The sequence below is a fragment of the Hesperophylax consimilis genome, chromosome 13, assembly GCF_061612785.1.
Source record: "Hesperophylax consimilis isolate HC1 chromosome 13, BYU_Hcon_1.0, whole genome shotgun sequence".
Taxonomy (NCBI): Eukaryota; Metazoa; Arthropoda; class Insecta; order Trichoptera; family Limnephilidae; genus Hesperophylax; species Hesperophylax consimilis.
Window position 1 is genome coordinate 28,027,711 of NC_142848.1, and position 24,671 is coordinate 28,052,381.

At 32.3% G+C, this 24,671-nt stretch overlaps 1 protein-coding gene across 1 annotated transcript; it reads right to left on the reverse strand.

Moving 5' to 3' along the window:
• Window positions 1-3,402: 3,402 nt before the first annotated feature.
• LOC149418715 (pentatricopeptide repeat-containing protein 2, mitochondrial-like) lies at window positions 3,403-13,277 on the reverse strand. The gene is made up of 9 exons (XM_089638633.1): window positions 12,963-13,277; window positions 12,621-12,843; window positions 12,333-12,435; window positions 10,764-10,958; window positions 8,277-8,373; window positions 7,844-7,935; window positions 6,207-6,317; window positions 5,169-5,276; window positions 3,403-3,634 (listed from the first exon to the last, which is right to left on the reverse strand). The coding sequence occupies exons 1-9, from the start codon at window positions 13,051-13,053 to the stop codon at window positions 3,485-3,487; spliced, it is 1,170 nt and encodes a 389-aa protein (XP_089494759.1). The 5' UTR covers window positions 13,054-13,277; the 3' UTR covers window positions 3,403-3,484.
• Between the last annotated feature and the right edge of the window lie 11,394 nt (window positions 13,278-24,671).

Genomic DNA, 24,671 nt, shown 5'->3' on the forward strand with positions numbered 1-24,671 from the left:
TATGCACTCCATCTCGTTCTAGCAGCACCGTACAGATGAAACAGAGTTATCCAATTATCCATTGTAAAGTGTGGCAGTGTGATGTCCGTGGCGACATGTGATAAAAATAAAATGAAATCATCAGACAGCAAAATGACTTCTATATTTTTTACTCCATATATGCTCAGGAATCGCTGATTAAAATCTTTCAGGTAGGTGCTGATATACCTGTATACATATACCCTATGAAACAGTACCTGCGCATCCCATGAAGTCATTTATATCATGTTTGTAGCTAACTAATAAACCAACCTAATAAAGAAATTTTGTGTCATTATTTATTTACATGTAAGTATCTAATGTAGAAATTTATTCAATTGCTACTAAATTTTTCGTCACTAGCAACACCAAGCAAGCTTTGTCTTTGAAATTTGTTCTTCGCATTTACAATTTGTTTTTCAGGGAAAACAACAACTAATCTGTATATTTGTTTTATTTAACATCTAATAAATGACTATTTTGATATACAGGGTGTCCGGGGGTAAAGTCCACTGACTTCGGGGGATGATTTTAGTAGTAGAAAAGATGGTAAATATTCGGAATCGCTGGACACGGATCATACGAAATATTTTTTAATAAAACTTTCCGATTTACCTTAATTACTATAAAAGGAATCTGACTGCATTTGGTAAATTTTTAATTACGTAAAATGAAAATTGGCTTTCGTTGTACGGGATGACAGATGGAATGATTTCTGTCGATGAAATTTTCTTTTGTTGGTATTCCTGATATGAGTGGCTAGAATTTTAACCATTTACTGTGTGCAAATACTAGGTAGGTACTATTTTGGTAAAACCCGAAAAATTTAATATTTTTATGTTACTTAAAAAGCATAAATTATTTATATTTAGGTATTATTATAATTTTATTTAACCTAACCTACAATAACACAACCTAACCTAACCTATAATCTAACCTAACCTATAATAATTCAACATAACCTAACCTATAATAACCCTACCTAACCTAATAAAATAAATAATAATAATCCAACCTAACCTATAATAATCCAATGTAACCTAAACTATCATAACCCAACATAACCTATCATAACCTATCCTAAACTAACTTATCCTAACCTATAATAACCCATCCTAACCTATAATAATATAACCTATAAAAACCTAACCTATAATAACCTTACCTTTTTTAATTTTTCTTTATTTATTACATACCTAAATATCTATATATTTTTCAAGATTGGCCAAAATGGTACCTACCTAGTATTTGCATACAGTAAATGGTTATAATTCAAGCCACTCATATCAGGAATACCAACAAAAGAAAATGTCATCAACAGAAATCATTGCAGCTATCATCCTATACAACGAAAGTGAATTTTCGATTTACGTAATCAAAAATTAAAATTCTAAAATTAAAAATTTCCCAAATGCAGTCAGATTCTTTTTATAGTCATTGACGTAAATCAGAAGGTTTTATTTAAAAACATTTCGTATAATCTGTGTCCAGCGATTCCGAATAATTACCGAAAAGATAAATAACTTTTTTCGAAATTCAAATGTTTTAATGTAGTTTTTAGGTTAAAAAGTTGAATTGTTTGTATGGGAAAATACATATTCTTCTATGGAAAAATATTTAGGATGGGAAAAAAAAATTGGAATTTCGAAAAAGTTTTTTATCTCTTTTACTTCTACCATCATGTAGAATCGCCTCCCGAAGTTAGTGCACTTTAACCCCGGACACCCTGTATACATTTCAGAAATACAAAAAATTGCCCTTATACATAATTGTCTTCCTAGAGTAAAAAAGTTTAATCTGTCAGGTTTCTGGCATATTTCTTAAAGACGCTGTCAGAAAGTCAGAGAAATAGTGTGTATTCCCGCTTTGCAATAATATCCAAATAAATTAAATATTTCTGAATGTATCCGAAAAGAGAACCCTATTTAGAAAGGTGATGAAATGACCGTGACCGTAAGGGAGATGCAACGATTTCTACGAGAACATATGAGTGAGTTCCAAAAGTGAACAAATTGACTACGGATAATAACTGTTTGTTCCCAAAACTGAACAAATTATCCTTACGGGTTAAACATAAAAGAGGGGGTATTTTTGCAAAACTGACTTATTAAAATTTAACCCGTGAAAGCAATATTTTTGCTTAACTATGTTGGAAAAGCTACTTATTCCCTTAAAAAAAATAACTTTGAAATGACTTTTTTTGTGCGCAATCGCACAAGAATCCTAAATGCTCCCAACTGTCGGGAGCCAGTGAAACTATGGCATCCCCAATTGGGGTATGTTGGGAGGCTGAAGGTAGTGGGGAGCGGAAGGAGATGGGGAGAGGAAGGTGGGGTATTCAGATACTGTTTCTTGCAAATTCGTCTTATTCCATCCAATGTTATTCACTACCAAATTTGGTCACATGACGAGATGGCCGCCTAGTAGAGGTGAGTCGTACTAGCTCGTCTTAATACTTGGAACAACTGGTACAAGTATGAATAAATACCTAGTCCAAATACCTGTTCACTAGTATTTCGCACTAGTACTTACTTTTACAAGTATTGGTATGCCAAAATAATAAATAGATGCATTTCCGGTTTATAATTCCCCACAATGATTTGGGGGGCGGAGGTAGCTAGAGAAATCCCTGTCGAATAATTATCAACATTTTTTTCATGAGGTTAGAGGAACACTCTTCTCAGCGTCCGGCTGGCAAGTATTGCGGAGCCCAAAATACTCGCGGGACGCACAATACTAGCAAGACGAGCGATACTCGCAAGACGCGCGATACTTACAACACTAAGTACGAAAGTATCTTTGAGATATCTGTTCTAGTATATACGCTCACCTCTACCACCTAGTTGGCTCTTATGAAAGTTGCTGTCAGTTGTGTTGCAAAACAGGTTTATTCCAAGATTGTCTTCCAAAACAAACTTATTCCAAACTTGAAATGTAAATATCTTATTTCTCTTATTACAATTCAATATTTGTTTATATTTTATGAATGAAACAAATATTATTAAAGTAATCTATTACTAAAAAAACACAGATATAAAATCACATATTTGACGCCTCTATCAGTTTGTTGCAATTTCCCAACAAAGTGTTCAAGTGGAATTTGAACATCGTCTGGTTGAAGTAAAAAATATATACTTGGACCGATTCGATTATTTAGACTTCATTCATTTTTCTATAAGCCATCTTGGTGTTGCCATTTAAACGATCGCAGAGCCATCAATTTTTGTTTACTATTAAATGTCAGACTGTATACTTCCATATTGTCTTGCGTTTACTTCTCTTCTTCTCCTGTTTACTATCCTCAAAATAAACTTATACCTTGCCATTCTTAACTCTGCAATCAATGGTGTCACCATGGACTGTAATTATGTGATTAAAAACAAGTTGTAACATGTGTGGTTATCTTTATTTATGTTAAATTCTACAATAGGTACATTAAATATTACAACATAATCTAATTATTAATTCAATACAAATTATCTGTAAGTCCTGGCCTAGAATAAGATTTCCTATTGAATGGCGCGGTGTTGTTCCGGAAAGTGGAGTGCAGACGATTGTCTTGGTTGTTTAAGTTGATGGATTGCTGAATCTGGACACACAGGAGGTCATCAATAGTCTGAAACAAACATTATTTACAAATTAATGTATATATTTTGGCATTTCGCACTCCCCACATGACTGCTGCCAAAATTTAGGCAAATACCCTATAACATTAACCTTTTAACCGCATTAATTTGCTCCGTTTTATCTATACCCGTATGCGGTACATATTTTCAAATACCTATGCACGCAATTAAATGTCAAATTAAAGCATTCTGGCATGATTTATTGGACTGTATAGACAGAACAGATTATTCTCCACAATATGATAACAAATCCTCGTGTGTCAACACTCTTAGATGTTTATAAAAACAAAAACATAAAATTTCATACAAAGACGTATAGTACGTAGACCGTATCTTTTGAATGTGGTCCCGCCATTCACTCGGCGTGTGTGTACTTAGGCCACTGCGTTGATAGACACAAGTGGGACACCATGAGCACTTATCATTTTTAGTTACGAAAACTTTTTCTAAAACTGAACACTTAAATATTATGTCACATAATATACATAATAACAAAATTGGACTAGCGCCATCCGTTGACAAAGTTGTAAACTATAGCACTCGAAGGCGCAAAGAGGCTCACTTGATTATCGATGTTTTTTTAATGAAATACAATTTTATTTTCGAGAAATTCTTGTAGATGTCAGCATCATGATAGTTCTACGAATGTTCAAGCAAGCGGGAAATAAATTTATGTCGAAAGACCGCTGAAATATCGGCATTCAAAGTTTCCGTATCAACTGTTGATACAGCCGCGTATGAGTATGGACTTTTTGCCGTAACAACAGTTGATACGGCCGCGTGCAAAGAGTTAATAATACGTCCAACTCCAGTGAAATAGAGGCAATATCAACAATACTGGCCGCTAGAGGCGCTTGTCTAGCATATTGACATTCCTTTCAATGGTGACAGATTGAATTTATTTACATAGTACTTGATAGCGGTGTTTTGCACATTATAATTTGTATTTTGATCAATATTAATACAAATATATAAAAAATGTCCCACAAAGTAAGTTCAGTGTGTGCGGTTTACGGATATTATAATTACAAACAACAAAAACACTCAAAGGCCTTTTCAGGATGCTAAAAAAGAGATTAGTTGGTGAAATATAATATGTAATATGAGTTCATTAAATCCTAGCATATAAAATATTCTGAAGGTGAAATCTACAAATAGAAAATTGAAAAAAAAAATCTTACAATTATATTTTATTAGAAGAGAGAGTTAATAGCCGCTTTAATATTTTTACGTACGAGCAAACAAAGCGGTGAAATCTTACGCAGGGTACCTAATTTATTTTGTTCGTTTTCTTTAATTTATTAGACATTAAATCCACAATATACGCCGCTGGAGGCGCTAGTGTAACGATTTGTCATCAGAATTTATGGGAAATGTCAGAGTTTTAATGTGTAAATTACACATCTGCCCTGATGATGGACACTGTAATGCTGTCCGAAACGTTGGCTAAAGAAGGAGGTAGCGAAACACGGCATAATACCCCAAAAACAAATCACTATAAGTTTTATGTATGTATGTACTAACCTTGCTATCAATTAATTTCCTGTCCTCGAGTCCTTTTATTAATGGATTTAGTTCCCTGTTTATATCTTTGTTGTTACTTCTTTCAACTGAAGCCTTGAGTTTATCAATCTGTAAAAAAAATAATTACATAAATGATAACATATGAAGGAGTTTAAAAGTTTGTAAAACTGACAAGGGCGTAGTTTGACATGCATTTTTTGTTGACCGGGTATCTCATCAAAATGACAGTTCAACACACTTACAAAAAGTGATATAAAGTCATAAAAAGTGATGGAACAAAAACTAGGTTAAATGGGAAACAGTTTTAATGACTCTATATCACTTTTTAAAGGTGTGTTTAATTGTCATTTTGATGAAATATCATGGAACTGCATTTTGTATATTGCCAACCTTTGAAAGTGAAATGTCTCAGTTTAGTTCTGTCAAGTATTTTGAGTGGGGATGCGTTAAGACTTTATTTATAAAATAGAAAAAAATATTAATTGCGCAAATTTTGGATTTTTACTATAGTTTGGTAAGAACGCTTATCTGATTAGATTATCTCCATAAATAGTTAAGTAGTAACATAGATCACTGTAGAGATGTATTATAAGTTTGCACAGCGCCCTTGAGGTGATTTTGCACAAAAACGGCGCTATACAAGTCATCCAATTATTATTATTATTATTAACGCTAAGCATTTTACCAAAAATATGCAGACACAGATTTCAAAATATTCTTTGCTGGAAAGAGATATCAGACAAATTAGAAATTTATAGTCGAAATTGACGTTGATTTTCAAAGTTTTTTTATACATCTTACAACTGACAATGACACTCAAACATCTTTGATGAAAAGGTAATTTTAGGTAAAAAAATTTTCAATTACCCTAACTGTATAATATTGTCTGTATTTTTTATGCAGTTCTATGAATTTTTTGAACTCCCCTCATGAATTGCTTAACAGATTTTCTGCCACAAAATTTTGAGCTACTCAATGAACTAAACCAGAATAAACCTTTCAAACACCCCAACCTCAAATATTCAAAAATATATTTACCGCATCCTTGGTGAAAGTGTTTTTCATGTTTTCCGTAGAGTCATATTCCAAAACACCTCTCAATATGGGCAGAGCGTCATCCGCCCTGTCCAAATCCGCAAGAGCCGCTACCTGCAACAACAATACCAACATCAACAATGTCCCAACTGCCCGAAGCCAGTAGGACTATTGCATACCCACTCTAGGATTTGTTGTCAAGCTGAAAGAAGTGGGGAGGAGGAAGGAGATGGGAAATAAGAATGTACCTGGCTATTTAAATCTGGTCAACCTCGCTAAAGCATCCAATGCCATTTCAAGCAAAATTTTGATTCTGAACGGTGGTTTTCCACTGACCAATTTTCATCCAAATTTCAGGACTCTTTATATCCGAAAATATGGAACAAACATTTTAGCATCTTGTCTGTTAATACTATATTATAATACTAATCGATAACATCAGCTTGCAGGGTCATATTCTGAAAATATGATAAAGACTCAGCTAGTACTAAAAAAAATTGAAATGTTCTTTTTCTTAATCCTGTTTCTGTTTGAAGGTCTCCGCTTTGCAATAAAATCCAAATAAATGGAATATTTTGGAACACATCCGAAAACTAAAATCTGTTTTTGAAAGGTGATGAAATACACTTTGAAGTTTTATTATTAGAAATAAACATACAATTTTTGAAATATTAAATTTTAAGGCGATGCACTACGTTGTGTAATATTTTAAATCGAGCCGCTATCAATAACACCCCTTAAGTAGATGGCGATAAGGTTTAAATTCCCGTTTAACACCATCCGCCTGTTTTGATTTATGCAAGAAAAAAACATGGCCAAAAAGAGCCTTTTATTTTATTATGTGGATGTTCAGGCATAAACATTTAATTTTTTTCCGATCATTTTATAAATAACTTAATTTGCAACATTATAAAATAAAATTATAACCGAAAATGGGTTCGTAAGTAGGAGATTTTGAACTTTAAAGCAGTTTTCATAGGCCTTATACTTTATTTTTTTACATTATTTACTCGCAGTATTTAATTAAAGCATCTGAAACATTTCTAGGCGACCAAATTTTCAAACCAAAAACACATGATTTTGCATTACTACGTAGTGCATCGCCTTAATGCAAAACAAAAAAGAATTAATGGCTCACCTTAGGTTTTTTGTAACTTGATTAACGATAACAAAATTTAAAAAAAAAAACACACATCTTATTAGACGTATGGCTGACCGGATAATTAATCAAAAGGACAATTACAAGCGCACCCTTAAAAAGTGATGAAATAAAAAGTAGGTTAGGTTTATAGGTTAGTTTTTTTCAACGCTTTTTATATCACCTTTTAAAGATGTGTTGAATTGTCATTGTGTTGATTAGATCATATTTCGCACCATGACAGTAAGGGAAAGACAAGGATTTGTATGAGACCAAATGAGCCGTTCCCAAAAGCGAACAATTAAGCCTGGCGGGGTTAATGGTTTTCTATAATATCACATTTGCCAAATCATAAAAATCTGACTACAGGAACCGGTAGAGGCGAAATGATAAAAATGCCATTGTGCGCTTCAAATGAAAACTGTGCAAATGTCATGAAGCCAGAGCTCATCGCATGAGAGATCTTATTGCATAAGATCGTTAATGGCGTGTGGTAGGTTACCTTTAAGCTTCTGATTGTGACGTACATTTGATTCTTCACACTCATCGATACTTCCAATGCGACATGGGGCGCTCCTTGTTTCAAGGCCAGACCTGAAATATTAATTGAAAAACTTTACATTTACATCATTTAATCGGCTAGGATGTTCAAAGTCCTGTTTTAACTCGACTGTTTAGCATTTCATCTGTCTGTAAATTTGTTTGTACATTCCGTTTCCAGTTTCGAAAATCTGCTGCATCGACTTTATTATTCAAGCAAGCATTACTTTGACTGAGTTATTGTAGAACTTTCCTGCCTGGAAAAAGTTTGTAAACTTTTGATCGCCCCACAGCTACTTAAATCGCTCACTGGAAGGCCAGTGTGAAAAGAGTGAAAAAAACCGAATTAACCAATAGTTAAATAATATTAATTTGTTCGCCGTGTTAAAACTTACCGGCAAAGAAAGTAACAGCCCGCCTCATAGGGATGTGTCCAACCTCAGATAAGTTACCCCAGAGCTTCTTGGCGTACTCAAAGCTTGCACTTGTGTTCTGAAAATTTAAAAATTTCTTTTATTAACCCATTGGCCTCCGAATTGTTTTGTACCGAAGTTTTAAATCTGCAGTGGTGTACTAAATCTTACATAACTTTTAAACTAAACATGCAAACGAAACAATTTTTTTGAATTTACTCGTTCATTGAATTAAGGTATGCAAAAAATATATGCAGTTTTTAAAAAAATAATAATAATATGATTAAACGAGGATATAAAAATATTTTTTCTATAAAAACCATTTTTTTTTCTTTTTTTTATAATTGGATTAAGAAAAGTTTTACATTAATCATACTTATGACCATAACATATTTTATTTCAATTTGGGCTGATGTTAGCCGCCCACCACGCATTTTACGAACAAGCTTGTCAATTCCCGAACCACACGCTATTTAAAGAAAAATTCAATGACGCTGAAATATTACAAAATTTCAATCGTAAATATCAGGAAAAAACTGTACCAACGGAGTCCTGCCAATTACTACGAAATGAATGCTTAATTATCTACAGAGCGATTGGCATTTAAAATTTTAAACACAGATGTCTATAATGTATCCCTTTTTCGTTTTTAAGCCGACAACACCAGACCCGCCGGGACGGCGTCGTTTGAGGCCAATGGGTTAATCCATTGTAGTCATTTCTGTCACAGCAATTGGGTTGCGAACATGTATAAATGAAAAAGTGACGCATAAAGTATTATGGAAAGTTATTATTAAAAGAAAGTTAGTACTAGTATTGGAAAAAATTGTTTACGATCAATTATATTCTACTATCTCACCCTCACTCTTAAATAATCAACACAGCTTCATGAAAAATCGCTCCACAACTTCAAATCTTGCATTTTTTACAAAATTTTCTTCATGCTCAAATGGATATGCGATGCCAGGTAGATGCCATTTATACATTCTAAAGCATTTTACCGTGTTAATCATTATATTCTTTTACAAAAGTTATTAGGTCTAGGAATTCACGGTGACCTCTATAGATGGATCGCATCATACATCAATAATCGGCACCAAATCACGGTTCTCAATGGTTTTGCATCTTGCTTAAAGGAAATCGTCTCAGGTGTGCCCCAGGGGTCGCATCTTGGACCACTCTTATTTAATATTGACATTTACGTATGCTTTAAAAATAGTTACTTTGTTTTATACGCGGATGACATGAAAATTTATAAAGCTATACAGTGTTTACCCGATTGTATGGAATTGCAAAGCGATCTTGATAATGTGTGCGTATATTGTGAATCAAATTTATTGTCCTTAAACATATCTAAGTGTCACTCGATTACATTTACTAGAAATAAAAACAATATCATCTATCCATACAACTTGAATAACAAACCTTTACAACCTATGTCTATGTGTAAAGATCTAGGTGTTTACTTAGATAGCAAATTAATTTTTGACAAGCACATTGAACACATTATTTCAAAATCCTACAGTATGCAAAGTTTTCAAAAGTGCTAAGACTCTGAAAATTTTGTTTTGTTCATTAGTCAGAAGTCCACTGGAGTATGCTTCCACAATATGGAATCCTCAATATAAGGTATACATAGATTTAGTAGAAAGTATACAGAATAAATTTTCGAAACATTTGCTCAAAAAATACAACAAAACTACAAATAATATGTTAACTTTACAAAAAAGACGCACATTGTTAGACCTGTTGTTTCTACATAATCTGCTTAATAATAAAATAGATATGTAGTCCCGAATTGCTATCCGTCATTGATTTAAATGTTCCAACGAGGCGTACCAGGCACACTACACTATTTCATATTGAAGCCAACAATACCAATGCAGCAAAAAACTCACTAATTACTCGCGCAATCACAACATACACCTATTACGAAAAATTACTACATTTAGACATTTTTCATGATTCCTTTCTAACATACAAAACTAATTTATTAAATTTCTTAGCATGACATATTTCGAAAATATTTTCACATCATTTTTCAAAACTTCTATGTATTAACAATCAATTACAATTCGTGAGCTTATTATAATTATTTTTTTCAATTCATTTATTATTATCTATCTACACACTTCCTTCCTTTTATAACAATCTCAGGCGAAATTACGTAATGATATTTTATGGACATACGTAATAGGTACTACAACTATGTCATAACTAAAAATATCTGACTGTATCTTATTGTACTGTGTATGTCTTAATAAATAAATAAAATAAAAACATAAAGGGGCATCTAGCATCGAAATTTAAAGAGTTAATATATATTTTTCATTGCAAACAACAGCATTCTTATAAGACATACATACACAGGAAAATAGATGTATTGCGCGGGAAGCCAAATTGACGATAAGTGTGATCAAATTGAACCAACCGGAAAGAACTGAACTAATTATAGTTTAATATACACACCTGTTGGTAGCACGCAGCCATAGCCAAAACGACCAAGTGCTTGGGGTATTTAGTCATATTTGCTTGTTTGGTTACGGCATACTCGAACACTCTTAAAGCTTCTTCATACTTCTTGTGTTTATAAAGGAGGTCCATCAGGATATGGTAAGACATGAACTGATCAAAGAAGCCACAGGATTCAGGATCTTCGAATGTCTGAAAGAAAAAAAATGTATTTGTAAAAAAAAAAATCAACCCTCCCGCGATGGGGGTAATACACTACCCCCTAAATAGAGTTTTGTGCGATATCAGATATAAGTTTTTTTATAATTTCTATAATTTAGGATACATAGAAAAACGCTTTGGTAATTGATCTGCAATTAAAAAAAATATCCAATTACAATTTTTTTTTAAATATCTATCCAATTCTGTAGATACTCGTTACTTTTTTTTAAAATTCTTCACTGTAATCAAGCCGTTAGTGCAATTTTGAAAGACACATTTTACTGGAAAGGGCTATAATAATATTATTTGAGTTACAATTAATTTTGTACTACCTATATCTTTTCAGGTTTTACATTACTTAGGGGGTATTTCACTATCTCTGATTATGTTCTGACTAAGCACTAATCCGCGGATTAGTCATTTTTTCGTTTTCACTATATCTGAATAATGCTCGGGTTAATGTTCGATTTGACTAATCAGTGCTCGAACTTCACATTAGGCGCTATTCCTCGAATCAAAGATGGCGTCAAAACATTCCGAGTTTGACAGCTGAGAAGTGAGTCGAATTATGTTGAATGAATTTGAATGCTTGTATGATCCATCCTGAATTATTTGATTGTGTTCAAAATAAGAAACAATGTATTAATTCGACACGAATCTATCTAAAATGACCTGATAATCAACATAACATAACCAAAAAAATGCACACTTCGCGGTGTGCGGACTGTGACACATGACAGCCGTGGCAGTAGATGGAGTAACTGCAAACATTTTGCGATGTTGCCAGACTATTTCGAGTGTTATCTATCCGGAAGCTCGAAACAATGGTGAAACGGTCGCCGTTGAATAACGAAGTTATTCTGATCTTTAAAGCCAGCCAACGGATAGCTAGTCAGATATTTAGCCCGACATAGTGAAATACCCCCTTAATGATTGACTGCTGGGCGAGGATGGGCGATGTCCGGTTAAAACGATAGGTAGCAAGTGATCACTAAGTGTTACTAGAAAAGGCAAAAGGCATATCAGGAGATACAATCACTTCGCGATATATGGGGGACTCTAGAGGCCCCCTTCGGGTGACACGTGATTTTTACCTTTTAGGTAACGTACGTAAACTTTAAAAAAAGACAAACATTTCCGGATAATGAATAACCCAAAAATGCTTGAAAAACTCATTCTGCCATCATTACAAACGGAAAATGAGGCTTGTGTAATGGTGGAGGACTTAGTTAGTAGAGGAATTGAACCCACAAAGGCTGTGTGGCCTTAAAAGACTACTCGACACACGCACCTATTAGTATTATTTTGCCTTTATAGTATAAATAAAGTATTGATTTAAATAAAATTACATATAAAAGGACTTACTTTGAGCGCCAGATCTGGTTGATCTAAATGGTGGAACAACCTCATGACGACAGGGCCAAAAATAAAACTTCCAAATCGCAATTCTTTGTTTTGATTATTGAACCTGAAAGGAACAACATTTAAAGTAAATAAAAATATTCATTAATAAGATGTATTTCAATAATGGTTAAAAGTCAACTATTTATTCAGTTCCGATTTGGGATAAGCAGTATTTTGATAGAATATGAAAGAAGGTGTTCCAAAATGTTAAGTGATTTTTTTTCTTTTATAAATCGAGGAATATCTTACTTCAATATCATTTGACGCACAAGTTCTAAATCATCAGGTTCGCCTAAATGAACCATACTCTTGAGATCTTCGGTGAAGATCATGTTCTTCGATCCTTGGCTCACAAAATCCTTCATTTTAATGCGAAACTTCTCACTTAAACCGTGCATTTGAGTCGCCACCTTCTCTCGTGCCATGGCATATTTGTCAAGCCCTAGGGCAGGCCCCGCATACAGGGAAGCCGCTAAAACCGAAATAATACATTTATATTAAACTAATATTATCATTTTATCGGTCTACGTGTAAGTTATGGATTTGTATATCGTATTTTACAGATAAAAAGGGTTCAAAAATATTTCTTACCACGATACTGTTGCGTTAAAATACATTGCCTTACGCTATGTAAATTCAACGAAACTAATGCATGCTTATAAGCATTCGTGAAATTATTCATAATGAGAGTCAGATCGAAGTTTTAAATAAATTATATTAAGATTTAAAAAGTCTATGAAAATAACCCGAAGCGGTTTTCAGGTTATGTCAAATTTACTTAACCACAGAAGATCATTGATCATTTTTTGTCTTTGTTTTTTTATGATATTCTAGATGTCATTAGTGATGAGCAAAATCGAAACATTACTGTCAATACCATAAATAAACTCACAGTCAATATTGTCAAGGAGGCGGGTGGTAAATAATAAATAATTAGGCTGAATCACTATTTCTGGGTTAAAAATGAAAAAAACGGAATCCTGCACTAAAAGCGAATTTAATAAAATAATTATTAAGCTCTGCAAGTATTTTTTAGTTTTTGAAATTGTTACAAATATTTCGGTTTACAAGGCCATTTTCAAACTGTCTTAGACAAAAAAACATCAATGTATGTTTTTTACACAGCCATAATATTTATTCACTCATCTTCCTTATTTGCAACGTTTAACCTCATATTTTACTTCTCTTGAAATAAATATTGTTAAAATTCAGTAATTCTATGGTATCTTTGAAAATGTTATGTGGATGGTCTTTTTAAGAAAAGGAAGGAGAGGACATTCGGAGAAAGATAATGGTATAAGGGGTGGGTAGGAATCGAGGGATCAGTGTGTCAAGGACTGACGGAGAAACAATCTATCCCTCCCGCTGCAGCGCAAGGCGATGGGTCAAGAGATTCCAGTTGGAGAGGTCAAATGGTCTACCCAAGCAAGCCTCTCTCCATCCGGCACACCACGCAGCTGGTGTGAGCTGATCTCATAAGAATGATGATTTTTCCTGAAATGCAAATTTTGCTGATTTTTTGACTGATTTCGTTTTGTGTTATGTTTCCTACCGCTATTCCGAAATTTCAGCCCGTTTGGAACCATAGAGCCAAACAAAAGTCTGAAATTAGTGCCTATAAGAATAACGATTTTTCCGGAAATGCAATTTTGTGCAGTTTTGTGAATGATTTCGTTTTGTACTAAGTTTCTTATCACTATTCCAAAAATTCTACCCGTTTGGTTCCATAGAGCCTGAAAAAAGGGTTTTTAATGTATGAAATAACCCAATAACCCAAGTTTAAAATTAATGCCAAAAAGAATCAAGATTTTTCCGAAAATGATATTTTATGCAGATTTTGTCACTGATTTCGTTTTGTGTTAAGTTACGTATCACTATTCGTAAATGTTTAGTACAATAGAGCGGGCAAAAATGGCTTTAAAAGTTCGAACCCAAGTCTGAAATCAATGCCCACAGGAAGGATGATTATGACATATATGCAACTTTACGGAGATTTATTGAATGATTTGGTTTTGGATTATGATTATTTTCAGGATTTCAAAATTTCAGCACATTTGGTACAATAGAACCAGAAAAAATGGCTTTTAAGGTTCAAATTAGTGCCTATAAAAATAATGCTTTTTTCAGAAATGCAACCCTATGCAGATTTTTTTACTGATTTCGTTTTGGGTGAAGTTTCTGATCATTATTCCGAAAATTCTGCCCGTTTGGTACCATGGAGCCTGAAAAAATGGCTTTTAAGGCTCAAACCCAAGTCTGAAATTACTGCCTAATAGAATAATGATTTTTCTAGAAATGTAACTTTATATAGATTTTGTGACTGATTTCGTGTAAGATCATTATTCTTGTCACGATTCCAAAATTTTAGCCCGTTTTGGTACCATAGAGCCTGAAAAAAATGGCTTTTAAGGCTCGAACCCAAGTCTCAAATTAGTGCCTATTAGAAAAATGATTTTTCCAGAAATGCAATATTATAAAGATTTTGTGACTTATTTCGTTTTGAACCACGATTCTTATCATTATTAGAAAATTTCAGCCCCTTTGGTACAATAGAACGGGCAAAATTGGCTTTTAGTTTTCGAATTAAAAATTTAATTAAAAACTCAAAATCTGCTGCAATGGGTTAGTATAAGAATGCACGACATAAAAAGACATATAAATATTTTAGCTCCAATTATTACGCACTTAGTAAAAAGACTTATTACTCAAGCAGAAATACCTGATGATCTAAAGTGTGCTATAATTATACCTATTTACAAAGGTGGAGTACACTCAGAGATAGGAAACTATCGACCTATCAGTATCTTGCCTGCACTTGAAAAAATCTTTGAAAAATATATTTCTTTAAAATTAAACAAATACTTACAGAAATTTTCCATTATAGACAATAATCAATATGGCTTTCAAAAGAAAAAGAGTACTGAAATATTTCTACAGGATTTCTCGAATTATGTAAATAATTGAATTAAATAAAAAAATGCATGTTTTAGTATTATTTATCGATAATTCCAAGGCGTTTGACACAATTAATCCGCAAAAATTATTAAATATTCTAGAAGCAATAGGAATCAGAGGAAATCTACTAAATTTGTTTAAAAATTATCTATCTAATAGACATATCTGTGTAAAAATATTTGAAAAACTGAGTGGGAAAAAAAATATGTACGCCGGTGTCCCGCAGGGGTCAATTTTGGGACCCACCCTTTATATAATATTTGTATCAATAATGAGTAAACTATTCTCACATGTTAAACACTTTGTATATGCTGACGACACGGCACTGGTCATATCGGATGAACTGATACTGCGATTAAATATATGCAAGAAGACTTTATATCTCTGATTAAATGGTGTCATGACGTAGGATTAATTATAAATACAAAAAAGCAAACTGATGCACATAAGATCTCCACATGCAAAAGTTTCCATCATGCCTGAAATAATTTCTCATAACTTTACCTGCATCCATCAAAATATTGTGCAGCCCTGCTCATGCGAAACGATTGAGCTAGTAAACGAATACGTTTATTTGGGCGTGACTGTTGATTGCTACTTTAAATGGGACATACAAATACACAAAATTTGTAAACGGCTGCGGGCGATAGTGGGTAGAATATACAGATTGAAGTGTTTCGTTCCTGTGAATACCTTAAGAATTATTTACATGTCACTCGCGGAATCAACTTTAAGATATGGAATAACCACTTGGGGACATTCTTGCAAAACAAATTTAAATTACGCACAATCAATACAAAATTCTATCGTTAAAATACTAGTTAAAAAAATATTTTTTCGCAGAGACGAAACATTTCACTTTTGTACCAAAATTTAACAGTTTTTCCGGTGCAGGCCTTATTGAGGTATAAAATATTGATTAAGCACATATCTGACTCTGAGTATAAGAGGAAAGTTGAACATGGGCACAATACTAGGTTCACAAAGAATGAAGGCATGCTGGTACCTAAACATAATAATAAATACGGACAGCGAACCCTTGAGTATAATGTGCCTAAAATATATAATATGCTACCTGGTAATATTTAAGAAATGCGAATTTCCAAGTCAGATATTTGCTGAAAACATGGCTACTAAGTAGAAATAATTTGTATTAGGCGATTTAATGTGTAAGTTTATGGTAATTGTATAAATTAAGGTCTAAGTTGTAATCTGTAATAAGTTGTAATAAAAATCCTGTTTGACAAACTACTTAACTGTAGTTTAACGGGATATATATGAAATAAATAAAAAAAAAACAAGTCTCAAATTAGTGAATATTAGAATAGTGATTTTTCCAGAAATGAAACTTTATACAGATTTTAAGACTGATTTCGTTTTGGATGACGATTTTCATCATTAATCCGAAATTTCAGCCAGTTTGGTACACTAGAGCCTGAAAAAATTGCTTTTAAAGTTCGAACCCAGATTACTGCCTAATAGAATAATGATTTTTCTAGAAATGCAAATTTATATAGATTTTGTGACTGGTTTCGTTTAAGATCATTATTCTTGTCACGATTCCAAAATTTCAGCCCGTTTGGTACCATAGCGCCTGAAAAAATGGCTTTTAAAGTTCGAACCCAAGTGTCAAATTACTGCCTATTAGAAACATGATATTTCCAGAAATGCAACATTATAATGATGTTGTTACTGATTTCGTTTTGAACCATGATTCTTATCATTAATCCGAAATTTCAGCCCGTTTGGTACCATGAAGCCTGAAAAAATAGCTATATAAGCTAATATCTTCAAAGAAATCAGTCACAAAATCTATATTAAGTTGCATTTCTAGAAAAAGCATTATTCTATAAGGCACTAATTTGAGACTTGGGTTTGAACTTTAAAAGCGACTGTTTCATGCTTCATAGTACCAAACTGGCTAAAATTTCGGAATCGTGACAAGAATAATGATCTGACACGAAATCAGTCACAAAATCTATATAAAGTTACATTTCTAGAAAAATCATTATTCTATTAGCAAGTAATTTGAGACTTGGGTTCGAACTTTAAAAGCAATTTTTTCAGGCTCTATTGAACCAAACTGGCTGAAATTTCAGATTAATGATGAAAATCATGGTCCAAAACGAAATCAATCTTTAACTCTTTATACAGTTGCATTTCTGGAAAAATCATTTTTCTAATAGGCACTAATTTGAGACTTGGGTTCGAACTTTAATAGCTATTTTTTCAGGCTTCATGGTACCAAACGGGCTGAAATTTCGGATTAATGATAAGAATCATGGTTCAAAACGAAATCAGTAACAACATCATTATAATGTTGCATTTCTGGAAATATCATGTTTCTAATAGGCAGTAATTTGACACTTGGGTTCGAACTTTAAAAGCCATTTTTTCAAGCTCTATGGTACCAAACGGGCTGAAATTTTTGAATCGTGACAAGACCAATGATCTTAAACGAAATCAGTCACAAAATCTATATTAAGTTGCATTTCTACAAAAAGCATTATTCTATAAGGCAGTAATTTGAGACTTGGGTTCGAACTTTAAAAGCAATATTTTCAGGCTCTATTGTACCAAACGGGCTGAAATTTCGGATTAATGATAAGAATTATGGTTCAAAACGAAATCAGTTACAAAATCTTTATAATGTGGCATTTCTGGAAAAATCATTTTTCTAATAGGCACTAATTTGAGACTTGGGTTCGAACTTTAAGAGCCATTTTTTCAGGCTTCATGGTACCAAACTGGCTGAAATTTCGGAATAATTATAAGAATCATGGTTCAAAACGAAATCAGTAACAAAATCTATATGAAAATGCATTTCTAGAAAAATCACTATTCTAATATTCACTAATTTGAGACTTGGGTTCGAACTTTAAAAGCCATTTTTCAGGCTTCATGGTACCAAATGGGCTGAAATTTTGTAATAATGATAAGAATCGTGGTTCGAAACGAAATCAGTCTTAAAATCTGTATAAAATTGTTTTTCTGGAAAAATCATTTTTCTAATAGGCACTAATTTGAGATTGGGGTTCGAACTTTAAAAGCCATTTTTTCAGGCTCTATGGTACCAAACGGGCTGAAATTTCGGATTAATGATGAAAATCGTGGTCCAAAACGAAATCAGTCTTAAAATCTGTATGAAGTTTCATTTCTGGAAAAATCACTATTCTAATATTCACTAATTTGAGACTTGGGTTCGAAAACTAAAAGCCAATTTTGCCCGTTGTATTGTACCAAAGGGGCTGAAATTTTCGTCAAGTCTCAAATTAGTGAATATTAGAATAGTGATTTTTCTAGAAATGCATTTCAGCCCGTTTGGTACCATAGAGCCTGAAAAAATGGCTTTTAAAGTTCGAACCCAAATCTCAAATTAGTGCCTATTAGAAAAATGATTTTTCCAGAAAAACAATTTTATACAGATTTTAAGACTGATTTCGTTTCGAACCACGATTCTTATCATTATTACAAAATTTCAGCCCATTTGGTACCATGAAGCCTGAAAAATGGCTTTTAAAGTTCGAACCCAAGTCTCAAATTAGTGAATATTAGAATAGTGATTTTTCTAGAAATGCATTTTCATATAGATTTTGTTACTGATTTCGTTTTGAACCATGATTCTTATAATTATTCCGAAATTTCAGCCAGTTTAGAACCATGAAGCCTGAAAAAATGGCTCTTAAAGTTCGAACCCAAGTCTCAAATTAGTGCCTATTAGAAAAATGATTTTTCCAGAAATGCAATATTATAAAGATTTTGTGACTTATTTCGTTTTGAACCACGATTCTTATCATAATTACAAAATTTCAGCCCCTTAAGTACAATAGAACGGGCAAAATTGGCTTTTAGTTTTCGGTTTAAATGTGAATAAATAAAAAAATAAAAAAAACCCAAGCCTCAGATTAGTGAATATAAGAAGAGTGATTTTTCCAGAACTGAAACTTTAAACAGATTTTAAGACTGATTTCGTTTTGGACCACGATTTTCATCATTAATCCGAAATTTCAGCCCTTTTGGTACCAAAGAGCCTGAAAAAATGGCTTTTAAAGTTCGAACCCAAGTCTCAAATTAGTGCCTATTAGAAAAATTATTTTTCCAGAATTGCAACTGTATACAGATGTTAAGACAGATTTCGTTTTGGACCATGATTTTCATCATTTTTCCAAAATTTAAGCCCGTTTGGTACCATAGCGCCTGAAAAAAATGGCTTTTAAGGCTCGAACCCAAGTCTCAAATTAGTGAATATTAGAATAGTGATTTTTCTAGAAATGCATTTTTATATGGATTTTGTTACTGATTTCGTTTAAGATCATTATTCTTGTCATGATTCCAAATTTTTATCCCATTTGGTACAATAGAACGGGAAAAATTGACATTTAGTGTTCGAACCCAAGTCGCAAATTAGTGTCTATTAGCAAAATGATTTTTCCAGAAAAGCAATATTATACAGATTTTAAGACTGATTTCGTTTTGAACCACGATTCTTATAATTGTTACAAAATTTCAGCCCATTTGGTACAATAGAGCCTTAAAAATTGGCTTTAATTATTCGAACCCAAGTCTCAAATTAGTGAATATAAGAATATCAAGTCTCAAATTAGTGAATATTAGAATGGTGATTTTTCTAGAAATGCATTTTTACTAAGATTTTGTAACTGATTTTGTTATTAACCATGATTCTTATCATTATTCCGAAATTTCAGCCGGTTTGGTACCATGAAGCTTGAAAACATGGCTTTTAAAGTTCGAACCCAAGTCTCAAATTAGTGCCTATTAGAAAAATGATTTTTCCAGAAAACAAATTTAATTCAGATTTGAAGACTGATTTAGTTTTAAATCACGATTCTTATCATTATTACAAAATTTAAGACCATTTGGTACAATAGAACGGGCAAAATTGTCTTTTAGTGTTCGAACCCAAGTCTCAAATTAGTGCCTATTAGAAAAATGATTATTCCAGAAAAGCAATTTTATACAGATTTGAAGATTGTTTTCGTTTTGAACCACGATTCTTATCATCATGACGAAATTTGAGCCCATTTGGTACAATAGAACGGTTAAAATTGGCTTTAAGTGTTTGAAGCCAAGTTTCAAATGAGTGAATATTAGAATAGTGATTTTTCTAGAAATGCATTTCTTTAAGGATTTTGTTACTGATTTCGTTTTTAACCATGATTCTTATCATTAGTCCGAAATTTCAGCCAGTTTGGTACCATGAAGCCTGAAAAAATGGCTTTTAAAGTTCGAACCCAATTCTCAAATTAGTGCCAATTAGAAAAATGATTTTTCCAGAAATGCAACATTATAATGATTTTGTTACTGATTTCGTTTTGAACCATAATTTTTTTCATTAATAAGAAAAATCAGCCCGTTTGGTACAATAGAGCCTGAAAAAATTGCCATTAAAATACGAACCAACGTCTAAAATTACTGCCTTATAGAATAATGATTTTTCTAGAAATGCAACTTTATACAGATTTTGTGACTGATTTTGTTAAAGATCATTATTCTTGTCACGATTCCAAATTTTCATCCCATTTGGTACAATAGAACGGGCAAAATTGTCTTTTAGTGTTCGAACCCAAGTCTCAAATTAGTGCCTATTAGAAAAATGATTATTCCAGAAAAGCAATATTATACAGATTTTAAGACTGATTTCGTTTTTAACCAAGATTCTTATCATTATAACAAAATTTCAGCCCATTTGGTACAATAGAGCCTTAAAAATTGGCTTTAAGTGTTCGAACCCAAGTCTCAAGTTAGTGAATATTAGATTAGTGATTTTCCTAGAAATGCATTTTTATTTAGATTTTGTAACTGATTTCGTTTTTAACCATGATTCTTATCATTATTCCGAAATTTCAGCCAGTCTGGTACCATGAAGCCTGAAAAAATGGCTTTGAAAGTTCGAACCCAAGTCTCAAATTAGTGAATATTAGAATAGTGAGTTTTCTAGAAATGAATTTTTATATAGATTTTGCGACTGATTTCGTTTAAGATCATTATTCTTGTCACGATTCCAAATTTTCATCCCATTTGGTACAATAGAACGGGCGAAATTGGCTTTTAGTGTACGAACCCAAGTTTCAAATTAGATAATATTAGAATAGTGATTTTTCTAGAAATGCATTTCTTTAAGGATTTTGTTACTGATTTCGTTTTTAACCATGATTTTTATCATTATTCCGAAATTTCAGCCAGTCTGGTACCATGAAGCCTGAAAAAATGGCTTTGAAAGTTCGAACCCAAGTCTCAAATTAGTGAATATTAGAATAGTGATTTTTCTAGAAATGCATTTTTATATGGATTTTGTTACTGATTTCGTTTAAGATCATTATTCTTGTCATGATTCCAAATTTTTATCCCATTTGGTACAATAGAACGGGAAAAATTGACATTTAGTGTTCGAACCCAAGTCGCAAATTAGTGTCTATTAGCAAAATGATTTTTCCAGAAAAGCAATATTATACAGATTTTAAGACTGATTTCGTTTTGAACCACGATTCTTATAATTGTTACAAAATTTCAGCCCATTTGGTACAATAGAGCCTTAAAAATTGGCTTTAATTATTCGAACCCAAGTCTCAAATTAGTGAATATAAGAATATCAAGTCTCAAATTAGTGAATATTAGAATGGTGATTTTTCTAGAAATGCATTTTTACTAAGATTTTGTAACTGATTTTGTTATTAACCATGATTCTTATCATTATTCCGAAATTTCAGCCGGTTTGGTACCATGAAGCTTGAAAACATGGCTTTTAAAGTTCGAACCCAAGTCTCAAATTAGTGCCTATTAGAAAAATGATTTTTCCAGAAAACCAATTTAATTCAGATTTGAAGACTGATTTAGTTTTAAATCACGATTCTTATCATTATTACAAAATTTAAGACCATTTGGTACAATAGAACGGGCAAAATTGTCTTTTAGTGTTCGAACCCAAGTCTCAAATTAGTGCCTATTAGAAAAATGATTATTCCAGAAAAGCAATTTTATACAGATTTGAAGATTGTTTTCGTTTTGAACCACGATTCTCATCATCATGACGAAATTTGAGCCCATTTGGTACAATAGAACGGTTAAAATTGGCTTTAAGTGTTTGAAGCCAAGTTTCAAATGAGTGAATATTAGAATAGTGATTTTTCTAGAAATGCATTTCTTTAAGGATTTTGTTACTGATTTCGTTTTTAACCATGATTCTTATCATTAGTCCGAAATTTCAGCCAGTTTGGTACCATGAAGCCTGAAAAAATGGCTTTTAAAGTTCGAACCCAATTCTCAAATTAGTGCCAATTAGAAAAATGATTTTTCCAGAAATGCAACATTATAATGATTTTGTTACTGATTTCGTTTTGAACCATAATTTTTTTCATTAATAAGAAAAATCAGCCCGTTTGGTACAATAGAGCCTGAAAAAATTGCCATTAAAATACGAACCAACGTCTAAAATTACTGCCTTATAGAATAATGATTTTTCTAGAAATGCAACTTTATACAGATTTTGTGACTGATTTTGTTAAAGATCATTATTCTTGTCACGATTCCAAATTTTCATCCCATTTGGTACAATAGAACGGGCAAAATTGTCTTTTAGTGTTCGAACCCAAGTCTCAAATTAGTGCCTATTAGAAAAATGATTATTCCAGAAAAGCAATATTATACAGATTTTAAGACTGATTTCGTTTTTAACCAAGATTCTTATCATTATAACAAAATTTCAGCCCATTTGGTACAATAGAGCCTTAAAAATTGGCTTTAAGTGTTCGAACCCAAGTCTCAAGTTAGTGAATATTAGATTAGTGATTTTCCTAGAAATGCATTTTTATTTAGATTTTGTAACTGATTTCGTTTTTAACCATGATTCTTATCATTATTCCGAAATTTCAGCCAGTCTGGTACCATGAAGCCTGAAAAAATGGCTTTGAAAGTTCGAACCCAAGTCTCAAATTAGTGAATATTAGAATAGTGAGTTTTCTAGAAATGAATTTTTATATAGATTTTGCGACTGATTTCGTTTAAGATCATTATTCTTGTCACGATTCCAAATTTTCATCCCATTTGGTACAATAGAACGGGCGAAATTGGCTTTTAGTGTACGAACCCAAGTTTCAAATTAGATAATATTAGAATAGTGATTTTTCTAGAAATGCATTTCTTTAAGGATTTTGTTACTGATTTCGTTTTTAACCATGATTTTTATCATTATTCCGAAATTTCAACCAGTTTGGTACCATGAAGCCTGTAAAAATGGCTTTTAAAGTTCGAACCCAAGTCTCAAATTAGTGCCAATTAGAAAAATGATTTTTCCAGAAATGCAACATGATAAAGATTTTGTTACTGATTTCGTTTTGAACCATAATTTTTATCATTAAAAAGAAAATTCAGCCCGTTTGGTACAATAGAACCTGAAAAAATTGCTTTTAAAATACGAACCCAAGTCTCAAATTAGTGCCTATTAGAAAAATGATTATTCCAGAAAAGCAATATTATACAGATTTTAAGACTGATTTCGTTTTAAACCAAGATTCTTATCATTATTACAAAATTTCAGCCCATTTGGTACAATAGAGCCTTTAAAATTGGCTTTAATTGTTGGAACCCAAGTCTCAAATTAGTGAATATTAGAATAGTGATTTTTCTAGAAATGCATTTTTATTTAGATTTTGTAACTGATTTCGTTTTTAACCATGATTCTTATCATTATTCCGAAATTTCAGCCAGTCTGGTACCATGAAGCCTGAAAAAATGGCTTTGAAAGTTCGAACCCAAGTCTCAAATTAGTGAATATTAGAATAGTGAGTTTTCTAGAAATGAATTTTTATATAGATTTTGCGACTGATTTCGTTAAAGATCATTATTCTTGTCACGATTCCAAATTTTCATCCCATTTGGTACAATAGAACGGGCGAAATTGGCTTTTAGTGTACGAACCCAAGTTTCAAATTAGATAATATTAGAATAGTGATTTTTCTAGAAATGCATTTCTTTAAGGATTTTGTTACTGATTTCGTTTTTAACCATGATTTTTATCATTATTCCGAAATTTCAACCAGTTTGGTATCATGAAGCCTGTAAAAATGGCTTTTAAAGTTCGAACCCAAGTCTCAAATTAGTGCCAATTAGAAAAATGATTTTTCCAGAAATGCAACATGATAAAGATTTTGTTACTGATTTCGTTTTGAACCATAATTTTTATCATTAAAAAGAAAATTCAGCCCGTTTGGTACAATAGAACCTGAAAAAATTGCTTTTAAAATACGAACCCAAGTCTCAAATTAGTGCCTATTAGAAAAATGATTATTCCAGAAAAGCAATATTATACAGATTTTAAGACTGATTTCG

Bases quoted from the DNA above. Each gene is read 5' to 3' on its own strand.
- LOC149418715 (XM_089638633.1), bottom strand. From the start codon at position 13,053: ATGAATAATTTCACGAATGCTTATAAGCATGCATTAGTTTCGTTGAAT. The intron at 8,374-10,763 runs GTGTGTATATTA...TTAAATTTTCAG, and splicing joins TGGCTGCGTGCTACCAACAG to AACACAAGTGCAAGCTTTGA. The intron at 3,635-5,168 runs GTTAGTACATAC...TGTTTGTTTCAG, and splicing joins GGAAATTAATTGATAGCAAG to ACTATTGATGACCTCCTGTG.